General features: G+C 36.1%; 1 protein-coding gene across 16 annotated transcripts in view; it reads left to right on the top strand.

Moving 5' to 3' along the window:
• The window catches only part of LOC133529419 (prestin), a 50587-nt gene extending 36274 nt beyond the window's left edge, over positions 1-14313 (top strand). For all 16 annotated transcript variants that reach the window (XM_061867144.1, XM_061867132.1, XM_061867135.1 and 13 more), the window contains 6 exons: positions 394-557; positions 1387-1467; positions 3104-3227; positions 6553-6753; positions 8278-8404; positions 9721-14313. In XM_061867144.1, the coding sequence (XP_061723128.1) occupies positions 394-557; positions 1387-1467; positions 3104-3227; positions 6553-6753; positions 8278-8404; positions 9721-9869 (846 nt within the window). In that variant the 3' untranslated portion in view covers positions 9870-14313. The remainder of the gene's footprint in view (positions 1-393; positions 558-1386; positions 1468-3103; positions 3228-6552; positions 6754-8277; positions 8405-9720) is intronic.

Here is a 14313-nt window from a genome sequence, read left to right as displayed (position 1 = left end):
TATTTGTTCCTGAGTCTTAAGTGTTTCTAAGTATTTATATATTATATATATATCGTTATCTGACTACCCACAACTCAAGCCACAACAATTTCAAAAAATATGTCAAGTGTTTTGGCACCTACAATAATATACAATAGGTACATATTCAACGAACGTAGCTCAACGAGGGGCGGGAGGGGGTTAGGGTCGGCAACGCGCATTTAACTCCTCTGGAGTTGCAGGCGTACATAGGCTACGGAGACTACTTACCATCAGGCGGGCCGTATGCTTGTTTGCCACCGACGTAGTATAAAAAAAAATATTAGACATACAAATATCGCACCTATTTCTAGAAACGAACGTGTTGTCCTAGACTATAAGGTTTTGTACGTATTGTTTTTTTTTTTGTTCTAGGCGGGCGCCAAAACCAATTTGACACAAGTAGTGAGCGCGTTGTTGATATTGTGCGTCCTGCTCTTCTTAGGGCCGTTCTTTGAGGACCTGCCCCGCTGCGTGCTCGCCTCCATCATTGTGGTATCTCTCAAGGGAATGTTATTGCAAGTTTTGGATCTTAAAAGGTACGTATTTTGACCTTTGAGACTTAATACTGAAAGTAGTTAATCACGTAACTATATGATGGTAAAGTGGACAAAATGCCACGGGACCCTGGCCCGAGAGAAAGCCCCATTTCACCGAGGGGCCCCCGCGCCGCCAGTGAACACAGGCTCCATTGTCCCCATTCGATGAATTTGCCACAGGCCTCAGTTGCAGCAGTATTGTGATCCCTGTTATAACTGTTTTATCTATCTATATGGAACTCTAGAGGATTAATTTAAAATGTATTGCTCAATAGGAAATATTGCTGCAATATTCAGCCGCCAGAATGCAGCACTAGCACAAACTGTAAACCGTAGAATAATTTATATATATATTAGTATATTATTAGCCGTTTATGTCATTAGCCGTAAACAAGTTCTTTGACATATTTTTACAGATTTTGTTACGAATATATATGACATTGATGCATGCAGGTTTTTTTACTGTTTGTGCTAGTAGCGCCCCGTACGCAGAGTTTTGGGTAATATTCCCTATTACACAAAAGTCGGACTTAAAGCCAGAACATATTAATTACCAGTCAGATGTTACAATTTTGGTGCCGTGACCAGGATATCTGTACGTAGCCTTTTTTATAACGTATGTTTGACTGGAGAATGCAATTTGACATTAATTTCGTATGTAAATTACTTACATAAATAGTCCACATACATCTCCTATTTGTGGCTTCCCATACCTAAAGGGTCCATATGCATAAGGACATAAGGTTAGGTATGGAAAGTCACATTTATTCTACTATTTTTTTTTTAATTTTTAGCCTAGTTTATAAAACTATTAATATTTTTATTTCAGGTTCTGCTATCTGAGTAAATTGGACGCAGCCGTCTGGCTTATCACCTTCCTCATCACTACTCTCGTCAACATCGATTATGGGTAAATTTAAATTAAATGTATATAGTTCAGGCACGAAGTCATTACACATCTGGGTAATGTCTTCATGTTAAGAATATTTCTTTAAAAATCTCTCGACATTCTGAAATTATCTCGAAGGTGACTTTAAATTTAAATCAGAGTTCACAACATTTTATACACACGGTGTTTTTTTAAGCTCTATAAATTTCGGGGTTTTTAATTTTATTAATTAATCATATTATGTAGTAACGTTTTACAATTGTAAAACCTTAAGCCAAACCTTAAACAAAAAGCTTTTTAAAGGAGTCTCAGAGTATCAACAATGTAAATACGTACAAATATTGTACACAATGTTTTTTAAAGTCCGTTATATCACTGTTTAGGAACAGTGATTTACGTTCGTTCCTATAACACTGACATTATATTTAAAACCACATAATTGCAAACTATGACATATAAATGACATTTCGAATATCGATCGTCCGAGACAGTACTTGCGTTTAGTAGGAAATGAATAAACTCGTACTAAACACTGATCTAATCAATATGTAAATAGGCTCTAAGGCAAGTGTACACGCTCGTAGGGGCCTTATTAGACAAAAATAAATCATTGATTATCTCCAAACTGAGAAAGTTACTTAATTTAAACTCAGGATTGCATCCTGGAAATTAACGGACTTTAAAAAACTTTGTGTACAATATTTATACTTATATACAGTGTTGATACTCTGAGACTCATTTAAAAAAAAATTGTTTTATAATTATAAAAAGTTACTTACATAATATAACTCACTCACTCGAACTATTGATAACTCGGGTTTTGTAGAACATAATATAACTCACTCACTTGAACTATTGATAACTCGGGCTTTGTAGAACATTATATAACTCACTCACTCGAACTATTGATAACTCGGGTTTTGTAGAACATAATATAACTCACTCACTCGAACTATTGATAACTCGGGTTTTGTAGAACATAATATAACTCACTCACTCGAACTATTGATAACTCGGGTTTTGTAGAACATAATATAACTCACTCACTCGAACTATTGATAACTCGGGTTTTGTAGAACATAATATAACTCACTCACTCGAACTATTGATAACTCGGGTTTTGTAGAACATAATATAACTCACTCACTCGAACTATTGATAACTCGGGATTTGTAGAACATAATATAACTCACTCACTCGAACTATTGATAACTCGGGTTTTGTAGATTTGGAGGTTACTTAAAACTCAAATTCGAGACAAATAATTTTATTATCTCACTTGAAATAATCTAGGTAGGTATTCCACACGACTGTCCTTCTTCACGACAGACACTAGAATGACGCAACTGGCCCGTTTCCCAATCATCGCCCCTCGTCATCCCCTCCAATCGATAATCACCTGACAGATTTCAACCAATCACCGATCAGTTTTATCGCGCCATTTTACTATAGACAGCTGTCTATGGTAAAATGACTTACCGCGCATTTCAACGACCAATCCTCGATAAGTATTTACCCGCCATTTCAATATAGACTGATATTGTCTATGTTGAAACGGTGCTCCCATTATTTTTTTTATTAAAAAATACAATCAGATTAAGGCTTCGATACACGAATCCTAACTGTAAATAAATAATATGCTTGTCTTACATTTTAGGTTAATAGCAGGTCTATTAGCAAGTGTAGGTGCGCTGTTCATCCGATCGCAGAAACCTTATACCTGCCTGTTGGGACGAGTGCTGGAGACAGACCTGTACCTGGATATCAAGCGGTACCGAGCCGTAAGTAGATTTTCATCACACTTGCCCGTAAGCGTTGTTATTGTATGCCAGCATACTGAGATGGAATGAGCTATATTACACACACACGGGAGTAATAGATTTTTTTAATTTCATTACGCCCATGGGCATATTGGGCATAATATTTTTTCCCAATAGGTATAAATGAATTTTACTTTGAAAATCAGTATTTGAAACGTCAGTACGTTTATAAGTTTTTTTTGTGTATGATTATATTTTAGTTGATTAATTTAACAGCCGTTTAAATTTTTTAACACAATTTTCAATGCCGGATAGTTCATCATACATAGCCGTTAACCACTATACAAGTTTTCGACTGGGAGGCGATTGGTCATGGAAATATGTTCCTGGCTCGCGGTCTATTAGAATAATTCTAATAATTAAAGACACATACGTATGAGAAAAATAATCCTATAAAAGGCATGTAAGGATTGCAAAACAGCAGATGTGCAGCAATACTTACACGACTTATTGGCTGGTAAATTTATAATTTCATTTTATATAACTTTATCACGTCTTCATTTTAGATTAGATTTGAGTCACTTGGCTGAGTGAATGAGTCGTTTTCAAAGTGCTGACTTTCAATACGCTAAGTTGTTAAACGTTGAGTAATTCTAGTTCTATTAAATATCGGCCTAGGCATTTTTGGATGCCGGCGTTAAAGCAGGGGCCGGGGGACGTATAATTAGACAATTAGGTGGCTAATTTGACCAAATGGCTGCGACAAATAAACACTGTATAATGTGGAGCTTAAAATAATTATTTGTTATTGTTTCCACCAAAAGAAATGTATAGTAAACGGCTAAACGCCGCTATGATGGGACTGGCACCAGGGATTATATTTAGTTGTGCCGTTCTCGATAATGTTCTCAGTTTACTATAGTAAGAGAACATTCCCCATACAAAACTGAGAACATTCTCTTCACAACTATACCAGGGATGGTATAGACAAATCCTGTAAAATAAATATTTACCATCAGTTTTTAAACGCTGGAAACATTTTACCATAAACAAGAGCAAAAGAGCTGCTTAAATTTAATTTTTCATTGATATTTGTTAGTTTGAATATTAATGGCGCCGTACATCCCATGACTGTAAAAAATAAACATAGTTATAATTTGTAAATAATATTGAAACGATTTGCAGTTGCTCTCAATTAATACATATATATATATTTTATGTGTAAGTATAAATATATATATATTGTATTTTATTATATTGTATATTTATTAGTATATTAGGTATTGTTTTAATACTTATATAAGTATTATGTGTGTTTGTATTTAATAGTCTCCATATTTAGCTCCTTGCACTACCTGTTGACTTTTGTATGAGTTCAAAATTTCCTGCTACCTAAAGGTTGTCTGGAAGAGATCGCTTTTTAGCGATAAGACCGCCTGTTGTTACCTGGTTCTATTTTCCTTTAAAATTCATTTGTAGTTTTACATGTATGCAAAATGTATAATTGTTGGTGCAATAAAGAATATTCACTAACTTACTTACTTACATAGAAAACATAAAGGACGAATTGGACATTCAACTTTTAAGACATAAAGCGGTAGAAATATTACAGTTGTCGGTGAAATATCAAAAATACTCCAAACTTTCTCTTAAATGCCCCGTGATTGGTAACGTTAACATAGGTATTATATATACACTATGTTGTCAAAAGTAGAAAGATTCATTCATAACACTTACCTCTTTAAACGGGTACGTTTGATACAAAATAAAACACAAATTCAAACCAACCATCATTTATTATTACCCAACATTCCCCTACTCGCCATATCCAATTCCTCCTCGCTTCTGACCATGCCCAGGAAAAATCCAACCACGTACATAATCAGCCAATATATAGCTAGGCAGACCGTCCATCTATACATATCCAAAACGCTGACTTCATAGTCTAACGAGTACGGGTACTTTTTATATGGGAGCAGACGCATGGCGAATGGCTACAGATATTATTCTTATTATTTCTTTGCAATTAATTGAAGATATTAAGCTATTTATTCTTTTATATTAGTATTATTAGTCTTTGATTATTCTTGTAATGTTTCCAGGAATAAGTAGGTTATAATGTTGAGTCCTTTGTATATGTAGACATGTTGATTACGCTTGATTACCCGTTTTTTTGTTGAGTATTTCTGGGATATTTTTGTGGGATGAGATAAATGGTTAATTTCTGTTGGTTTGTTTATTTTGTTTTTGGCATGTTTTGACATTGACAACTTTGATAGATTGGATACATAGATAATAACTATAATTGTTTTAAAAAGTTTGCGTTACTAATGAAATATGACTAGAGTTTGTTTGGAAAGAGAAGAGTCGTGGAATGTATTGGGACTCTTCGCTTTCCGCACAGACGAGATGAAATTTTGAATAATGATATCAATCGATATAGCATGAAAACTTAGCGTGATCCGACATGTACGTTACGTACACATAGCCATACATGTGACGTACCCCTCCCCCGCAATAACCAGCAGACTATTTTGTACAGAAAATTACAGACAGACGTTGGTTAAATGCCCTAAGTTGGTTATCGATACATTTAGGTAGGTAAATTAAAATTACGATGCACCCACAGACCGTCTAGTATAAGTACGATGCACCCACAGACCGTCTAGCATGAGTACGATGCACCCACAGACCATCTAGCATGAGTACTATGCACCCACAGACCGTCTAGCATGAGTACGATGCACCCACAGACCGTCTAGCATGAGTACGATGGACCCACAGACCGTCTAGCATGAGTACGATGCACCCACAGACCGTTTGCATGAGTACGATGCACCCACAGACCGTCTAGCATGAGTACGATGCACCCACAGACCGTCTAGCATGAGTACGATGCACCCACAGACCGTCTAGCATGAGTACGATGCACCCACAGACCGTCTAGCATGAGTACGATGAACCCACAGACCGTCTAGCATGAGTTGCGCTCTCGCGCGCGAGTCCATACTTGCGGTCGGTCTAGATGTATGGAGTCGCGCGCGGGAATGCAACTCATGCTAGCAGGTCAGATATATGTTTATTAATATCCCATATAGGCCATTAGCTTATCGCGTCTGAATATATTATAGGAAGGTTATGATATGGATAAAGAAAATAATTGCTACTGAAACTCAGTAGATTGCTTTACGCGCGCGGCTACAGCCCAATATCAAACTTCATGCGTACCGACAAGGTTCACGATTACGCGCCGCGTGCGATAGGCGTGGCGTTCAAAAGGTTAATGTAGGTATTTCTTAATATTGAAAAGAAAATCCAAATAACCTTAAAATTTCCATCATTCCAGGCCGAGGAACTCCCCGGAATAAAGATATTCCATTACTGCGGCGGCCTCAACTTCGCCACCAAGAACCTCTTCAGGGAAACCATCTTCCGCAAGGTCGGCTATATGAAGCCCATCGAAATCATACCCGAGGACCAGTACAGCAACGATGGGACCTTGACCAAAAGCGAGAGCTATGTGTGGGACCCCACTATTGGGAAGAAGGTAGGTGACAGTCTAGTTTTCTACAAGTCAAAACAATAGTACATTGTGCAACGAGTAACGAGTAGGTAAGTGCAATTTTAGACACGAGGGTGGTAATTACCCGAGTTTGCAATATTCTTACCGCCGGAGTTATACCTACACATTGTTTTTCACACACTTGCGAAGAAAAAACTAAATTTTAAGCGAAATAATTCTTAATTACGGTGACATATCAAACATTCATCCGCCATTTTGTAATTTCTTGACAGGATAGGCATCGAGGGCACAGACCTATTCGGCATTCAGCCACGATTGAAAATTATGTAAAAATATTACAAACGGCTGATAAATTAATCAAAAAAATAATTTTAAAAACAAACATAAATATTAAATTATAGACGTCAGTATTTAAAAAGTAAAACTCATTTTTGCTAGTTGGTTTGTATGGATAAGTGGCATAATAAAAAAAAAAGCCCCCGGGGGAACAATATAGGCCTTTGACCTACAGTACACCTGCATGAAATAAGATCTTTTTCGAGCAAGTGTAATGTAAATATATTACTTTGTTAATCCGCGAAAAGATAACGTGCTATTCAATCCGTGCTAACCCGTTATACTTACTTGCGTATTTTTACATGCAATTAATGTTCCCACCCTCCCACCGCAAAAATAAAAATATAACAACCCTCCACCGAAAGTACAAAACTCGACACGTGTTTCGCCTCTCTACTAGGCATCCTCAGGAGATGTTGACGGTCTGAAGTCCGACGACTGACTCAACCCGTCAGTTCAGTCGTCAGTAATATTTTTTTGTTTTAATTAATATGGATTTTCGCAAAGTAACGCCTGATTCTATTCATCAGTTTTTTTACATTTTTCACACAAAAAGAGGCTGTCTGTCTGCCTGTGGCATCGTAGCTCCAACGGATGGGCATGACCAGACCCCGTTATCAGTGGTGAAGAAACATTGAAAATACAAGGGCTGGCACTACACATTAATATTTACACGTGTATAATTTGATATAGGTACCTAATATTTGATGAAAACAATATACCTACTTATTTCATTCATCTTACTAATATTATAAAGAGGAAAGATTTGTTTGTTTGCATTGAATAGGCTCCGAAACTACTGGACCGATTTGAAAAATTCTTTCACCGTTGGAAAGCTACGCTATCCCCGGTGAACATAGGCTATATTATATTTAAAACGGTCAGGTGAAAGTAAATAATGCGTTTTATCTTAAATTGTTTTAAGCGACATTTATACCAGTATGTCAAATGTACACGAATTAAATGAATATTGTGTGACAACCCTATGATTCTATTTCAACCACCGATAACGGGGTTTGGGCATGACAAACGTATTTTTTCACAATCCATAACTCCTGCGGGAAAAATATAGACCTCTGTAACAGTACAACTGCATTAAATTAGTGCAAGTGTGATGAAAAATAAATAACCGCATCAAAACTGCTCTAAATACTCACAGATTAACAACAATTCTAGTTGGGGTAACAATGTAATGGCCCTCTTTGTCCTCAGGTCCATTGCGTCATAATCGACGCGTCTGCGCTCTCATACGTGGACGCTCCGGGAGTGAAGACGCTCGTGGTCGTGTCCAAGGAGTTGGAAGCCAGCAACATTATGGTGCTCCTGGCGGGAGCCAATGGTAACATTTTGACATAGATTTTTACATTTTACCCTGATTCTGTATGCTTAGCAAAGCGCTAATACATAGGTCACTAGATAAGTTTTTAATAGACAAATATGAAACAAAGAGGTGGCCTATCACATATACTTTTTACAAGCTTTAATTTAACTTGCCCTGTTAGTGTATGGGACAAATCTTGCAAGTTAAATTTGACCCACTTCCCGACTTCCAATGAAGCTGAAAACAGCATATGTAAGTTGGGTGACAATGCAATATTGTGGTACCATCGAGCTAATCTGATGATGGAGACAGGAGGTGGGCATAGGAACTCTGTGATAAAACAACGCAACCTAATTGTGTTTGGAGTTTTTAGAATTGTCTCGATGAGTATTAGTTGCCTGTGGAGAAAAGTATAGTCAGCGATAAAAGCTTGTACCAAAAATGAAATTTGTGCCTAAAACTTATTTAAACTATATTTCGATAGACAATCATTGGCCGGAAGTCTTTTACTGTATTTTTTAATTTACTTATTAAAAAATCTAAACTTTGTCCCGCCCTTAGCTCACGCCGATGTTTTCAAAGTTTAATTTTTTTTGAATAAATATATTTAAAATACAGTAAATGTTTTCCGGCCAAAGATTGTCTACGGAAATATAGTTTTAAAATTATATGTGATAGCCCACCTCGTTGTTGGATATTTGTCTATTGCTATTGCTATATTTGGCGCCATCTAATACATCAAAGACCAGAGGTATGGCGGATATATATATCGTTTCGAGCGATTGGGCTACTTTTTGATATTTAACAAATTTAACATATATCAGTAAATTTAACACATGTCGTTCTAAAACTTTTAATCATGTGTCTTAAGATGGCAGTAAATTTACTCTTCTTCTTCCTCGCGTTGTCCCGGCATTTTGCCACGGCTCATGGGAGCCTGGGGTCCGCTTGACAACTAATCCCAAGATTTGGCGCAGCGCAGGCACTAGTTTTTACGAAAGCGACTACCATCTGACCTTCCAACCCAGAGGGTAAACTATAGGCCTTGTTGGGATTAGTCCGGTTTCCTCACGATGTTTTCCTTCACCGAAAAGCGACTGGTAAACATCAAATGATATTTCGTACATTAGTTCCGAATAACTCATCGGTACGAGCCGGACTTTGAACCCGCGACCTCCGGATTGCAAGCCGCACGCACCGCTAGGCCACCAGTGCTTCAAATAAATTTACTGTGATAATGTAATGGCAGTAAATTTACTGTGGCTACAAAATTTTCTTTGCCAAACCACGCTACACCTCGGTCATAATTTGTCACCCACACGAATCTATTCCAGGACCAATGCTGGAGATGATCCACCGCTACAACCACCTGGAGACCAGCAACCAGCTGCGCGTGGCCACGTTCCCCACCGTGCACGACGCCGCGGTCTACTACAGGGTGCTGGCGGCCAAGCGCGGCGCCGCGGTCACCATCAACGCGTGACCTCAACAGGTACACAGGTGACCTCAGAACAGGTAGTGTTAAGGGATCCACTGATTACCAGTTCGGATATCGGTCTGACAATTATTCACTCCCGTACACAAGTAGAGTTTATAAAAGACCCAATCCTCCTCAAAAGTTTCCTGTCCTAGTCCTATATTCTGTACCTTTAGGTATTTAAATAAAAGTAAACAAACATTTTTGGGTAGTTATAACATATTTATTTTTTATTTTATAGGTATTCAGGATAACAACAGCCGTAAATATAACTAAACATATAAATGCTTACATAAAAGAAGGCCAATGACAGTCATCCATTAAATTGCAATATGTAACAAAGTAAAATAACAAAAAAAATTAAAAACGACGAAAATGTACTATACACACAAATGCTCGAATTTATTGGTTAACCAACCAAATATAAAACCGCCTGGATCTTTCACAGAACGACCTGACTTTAACGTACATTATTTGATCATGTAATGTTTTCATCTACCCTCATCTGGCTTAACGAGCCATTTGTGGGTAGATTTTGTTTACTTTTATTTAAATACCTAAAGATACAGAGAATAGACAAGGTCTGGCAGGTCTCAAATTTTGTGTCAATAAACTTTTTTCTTCGAAGTGCCTCAATATATGTAAGCTACATGCGTTATTGAGAGCGCCAGAAACGTAAATAAACTGACGAATACATGAATAATTCAAATCTCGAATTTCGAGTAAATTATATCCGGGTAAAATGTAATTAAAATGTATTTTTTTTGAGATTCTCATAAATAAAAAATTAGAAATTGATATATTTTTATACCAGGACTAATATTTGGGTACTTGTTAGAAAATACAAGAGCTGTCCTAGAATCATGTTTTAATTGTTATGCAAAAATAAGCAATAGAATTCATGTACAATAAAATAATATAAGAAAATTAATTTGATTTTGTTAATATAGTTCGTGTCATCCACGATGACGCGCAGATTTGTCAAATCTAACCTTTAATAACACGACAATACGAGTCAAGCCACGCGTCTTCGTGAATGACACGATCTATTCTTTCTTGACAGTTCTCAAATACAAGTAGGATTGACAATATATGGTTCCAAATAAACTAGACAGGGTTATTTATGAGACGTGAGCAGGACTAACAAGGAAGGGTACCCAACTGTCCGGTTCCGATTTGATTTATATATATATGTTATAGAGTAGTCTAAAATAACGGACACGTATTTTTTTTTAGCTGCCCAAACTCAACCTATTGGGAGAAATTGTCCTCCAAAGTACTAACAAGTTACTAAATCTTTTAACTCCTATAGAAAGTGATGCTCAAGCAACTTGCTAGTTAATGGCTGGTTTGAGTATATGTTTAAAAGCAGCAAAAAATAATGAGTACATGTTTTGTATCGGCTAAAACTCACTTTTTCCTAAAAAAATCGACATTCGAAGTTTTATAATATCTTATCGCTAAAGTTACACATAAAGACGGGTGTTTTTTTAGGAAAACTTGAGTTTAAGCAGATATAACAAAACACGTGTACATTATTTTTTCCTGTTCTCAAACAGTATATGTATGCTTGAGCATCACTTTCTATAGGAGAAGATTTAGTAACTTGTTAGTACTTTGGAGGACAATTTCTCCCAATAGGTTGAGTTTGGGCAGCTAAAAAAAAATACGTGTCCGTTATTTTAGACTACTCTATAACATATATAAATATAAATCAAATCGGAACCGGACAGTTGGGTACCTTTCCTTGTAAGCCTACACAACCAGTAAATGTTAATGAATCGTTCACCTTCATATTTAAGTTAGTACAATCACGCCGTTTTTCTGTTATTTAACTTTTTGCTAAGGACAAATTTGACTATCTAAAATCATGGACACCCGTTGTACGCTTAATTAACAAAGATAAAACTTCTTTAACCTAAAAATGTCACACTTGAGTGTGATGCGATTTTTCAAAAGTAACCAGACTCCGATGACATTAAATCTGTCATAAATGAAAAAAAATTAAAAAAAAATTTGAAATGTAAAAAATAAATTAACGTTAATCTCACAAATACGAAACAGTTGCTTATAACTTACTGAACAGGCAGGCTTGATCCTGCTCACGTCTCCTGAATCAGCCTGTATTCATTTGGCGAAAAAAATACGCGAAATATTGGTGCTATAAGTCACTTACATAAAATGTACTACATTTAGATATAGGTAGTTTTGTATTTAAACTATGGATAAGCAGCTCCGTCCGGCTAGAAATTCTAGGTTATTCCCTCTAGTTACTGCGAAGTTGTTACCAGTGATAACTAGTGGGTAAAATTTCTCAGTTGTTCCCAGTGGTAGTGTGAGAAAAAAATTCCTTGTTGTTACCACAAGTAACAACTTGGCGGTAACTAGTGGAAATAACCCGTAAATTTAGATTTAAAGAGCAATATTTATTATTTATAATAAAATTATAAAATAAGAATGGCTTCAGTTCAGACACTAATCTTTGAGTCCATCCAAGCTATGTCTACACTGACTTTGAGATGACGAAGTGTGGAAGTGCCTGTATAAATGTAATATTTTTATAGGAAACTGACGTTTATTGTTGCACCGCCACACTCTGTCACTACAAAGCCTGTGCAGAGTAAGGTTTGTCTGCTCATATTGACATTATGTAAATTACTTTCAAGTTTCAACTTCCATGCCCAACATATTTTAACAAAGTAGTAAATAAAGAAAAGTCAGTATCTGAAAGTCATAAATCGTTTGGTTAATATTGAAAATGAGATTCCGCTTCTTCGCATATTTTGTACTAGTTAAAGCAGTAGGGACACTGACATATATTTGCCATAGACAATAAACTACAGTAAAAGCATACAGTTGAAATTATATAAAAACAGCAATACATGCTTAATCCAAAATAATATATCCTTTGGAATTGTAATATTTATTTAGGGATAGATACGTAGATAGATAATCCGTATTTCTGTTTGTTTGTTTAATGAATTCTTGCTTGTTTGTTTTAAATTCGTTGTTTGACGCTTTGGCGCGATAAAAAATGAAATAGAACGTTCTATCCCTCCTGCTCTTATATTTTGACCGAATCTGTTCTACAAGCATCTCTCGGCTGTGCTAGTGATAAGTTTTGACGGTTAACTTTCAAACGATGCTTCTGCATTAGCGATTTTTATGAAAATATATTATTACTGTGCTTCAGTCACCCCATTACGCTATCGCATACGAAATAAAATATATGATGGTTTTTATATGTTATAGACAAGAAAAAGGCACAAACTGTTACGCGCAAAGTAGCACAAAATATTGTAGCCACGTTTCACCGCCATAATATATAGTGCTGTACAGCCCTGTTCGTTATGCGGTAACAGTAAAGAGCGAACGTTTGACAATCTGGTTATCACAAAACTAATAGTACCACTGCTTCTGTCAGTGGTTATGACATTTTGCACTATTCTACGCGAATTTTAATAGAGGTCGATTACAATTTGGTGCCCTGACCAGGATGTTTAAAATGTCTATGTTATGTTTTTACTAGTTCAGTTCTCAGATTATTCCGAATCAGAATATATCCGAACCGCAGGTTCAATGCCAACGACGGATTTATCCGTCATAGACTACAGAGGAACATAGATCTACGTGCATATGCATTTAAAGTTCAATTTCAGTTTTCACAATTCGGTAACGTGGCTTCTGAGCGACAGCGTTTGTGTTTGACACGGCATCGAAAAGGTTAAGCCTGCCGAATGCAGAATTCGTTTTTTGTAGTTGTGATGAAGTGACTGAAGTTCAGTTGTAAACTGTTAATAGTACTTAAAGTCCGGTTTTTCCTACAGTTTGTTGATAGTACTTAAAGTACGGTTTTTCCTATTTGAGTGTACTTACTGGTATCGACTTTGGGGCAACTTTACGTTTTTCAATATTGAATAAAGTAATTTCGGACAAATTTCTTTGGGGAATATGCTACTTGGTCAAAAAACAATTGAATCGGGTACAATTTTTCTTATAAAGCGATCCGTTGTTAATGCTTTTGAGAGTAAAATACGAAAAACAGGCGCTTTTACGTTATTTTGAGTTATTTAGAGCTAATGCAACAACGATAGAGACTTATTTTTATGCAAGATGTAGCCTGTAATAGGAGAAATTAGTTAAAATATAAAATATATTTATGTGTGGGCACTTATTTCGTTTGACCTAATTTACCTCACTAATTAAGTTATTGACAGAACAAAATAATTAACAAATATTGATAAGTGAAAAGTTACACACAAAAGTAAAGTTGTCACATCGGTAACTATTTATTTTTTGGTACTCGTATATTTTAAGAGAATGTACAACGCTAGTGTTATTTGCGTCGTTAAATTTATTTTTTTAAATATTGTTAATTTTAGATACATTGTGATTGTGATACTTAGCTAATATATTGTTTGTACTTATGTAATAAATATTTTACATTACA

The sequence above is a fragment of the Cydia pomonella genome, chromosome 20 (assembly GCF_033807575.1).
Source record: "Cydia pomonella isolate Wapato2018A chromosome 20, ilCydPomo1, whole genome shotgun sequence".
NCBI lineage: Eukaryota > Metazoa > Arthropoda > Insecta > Lepidoptera > Tortricidae > Cydia > Cydia pomonella.
This window is presented reverse-complemented; position numbering and strand designations above follow the sequence as displayed.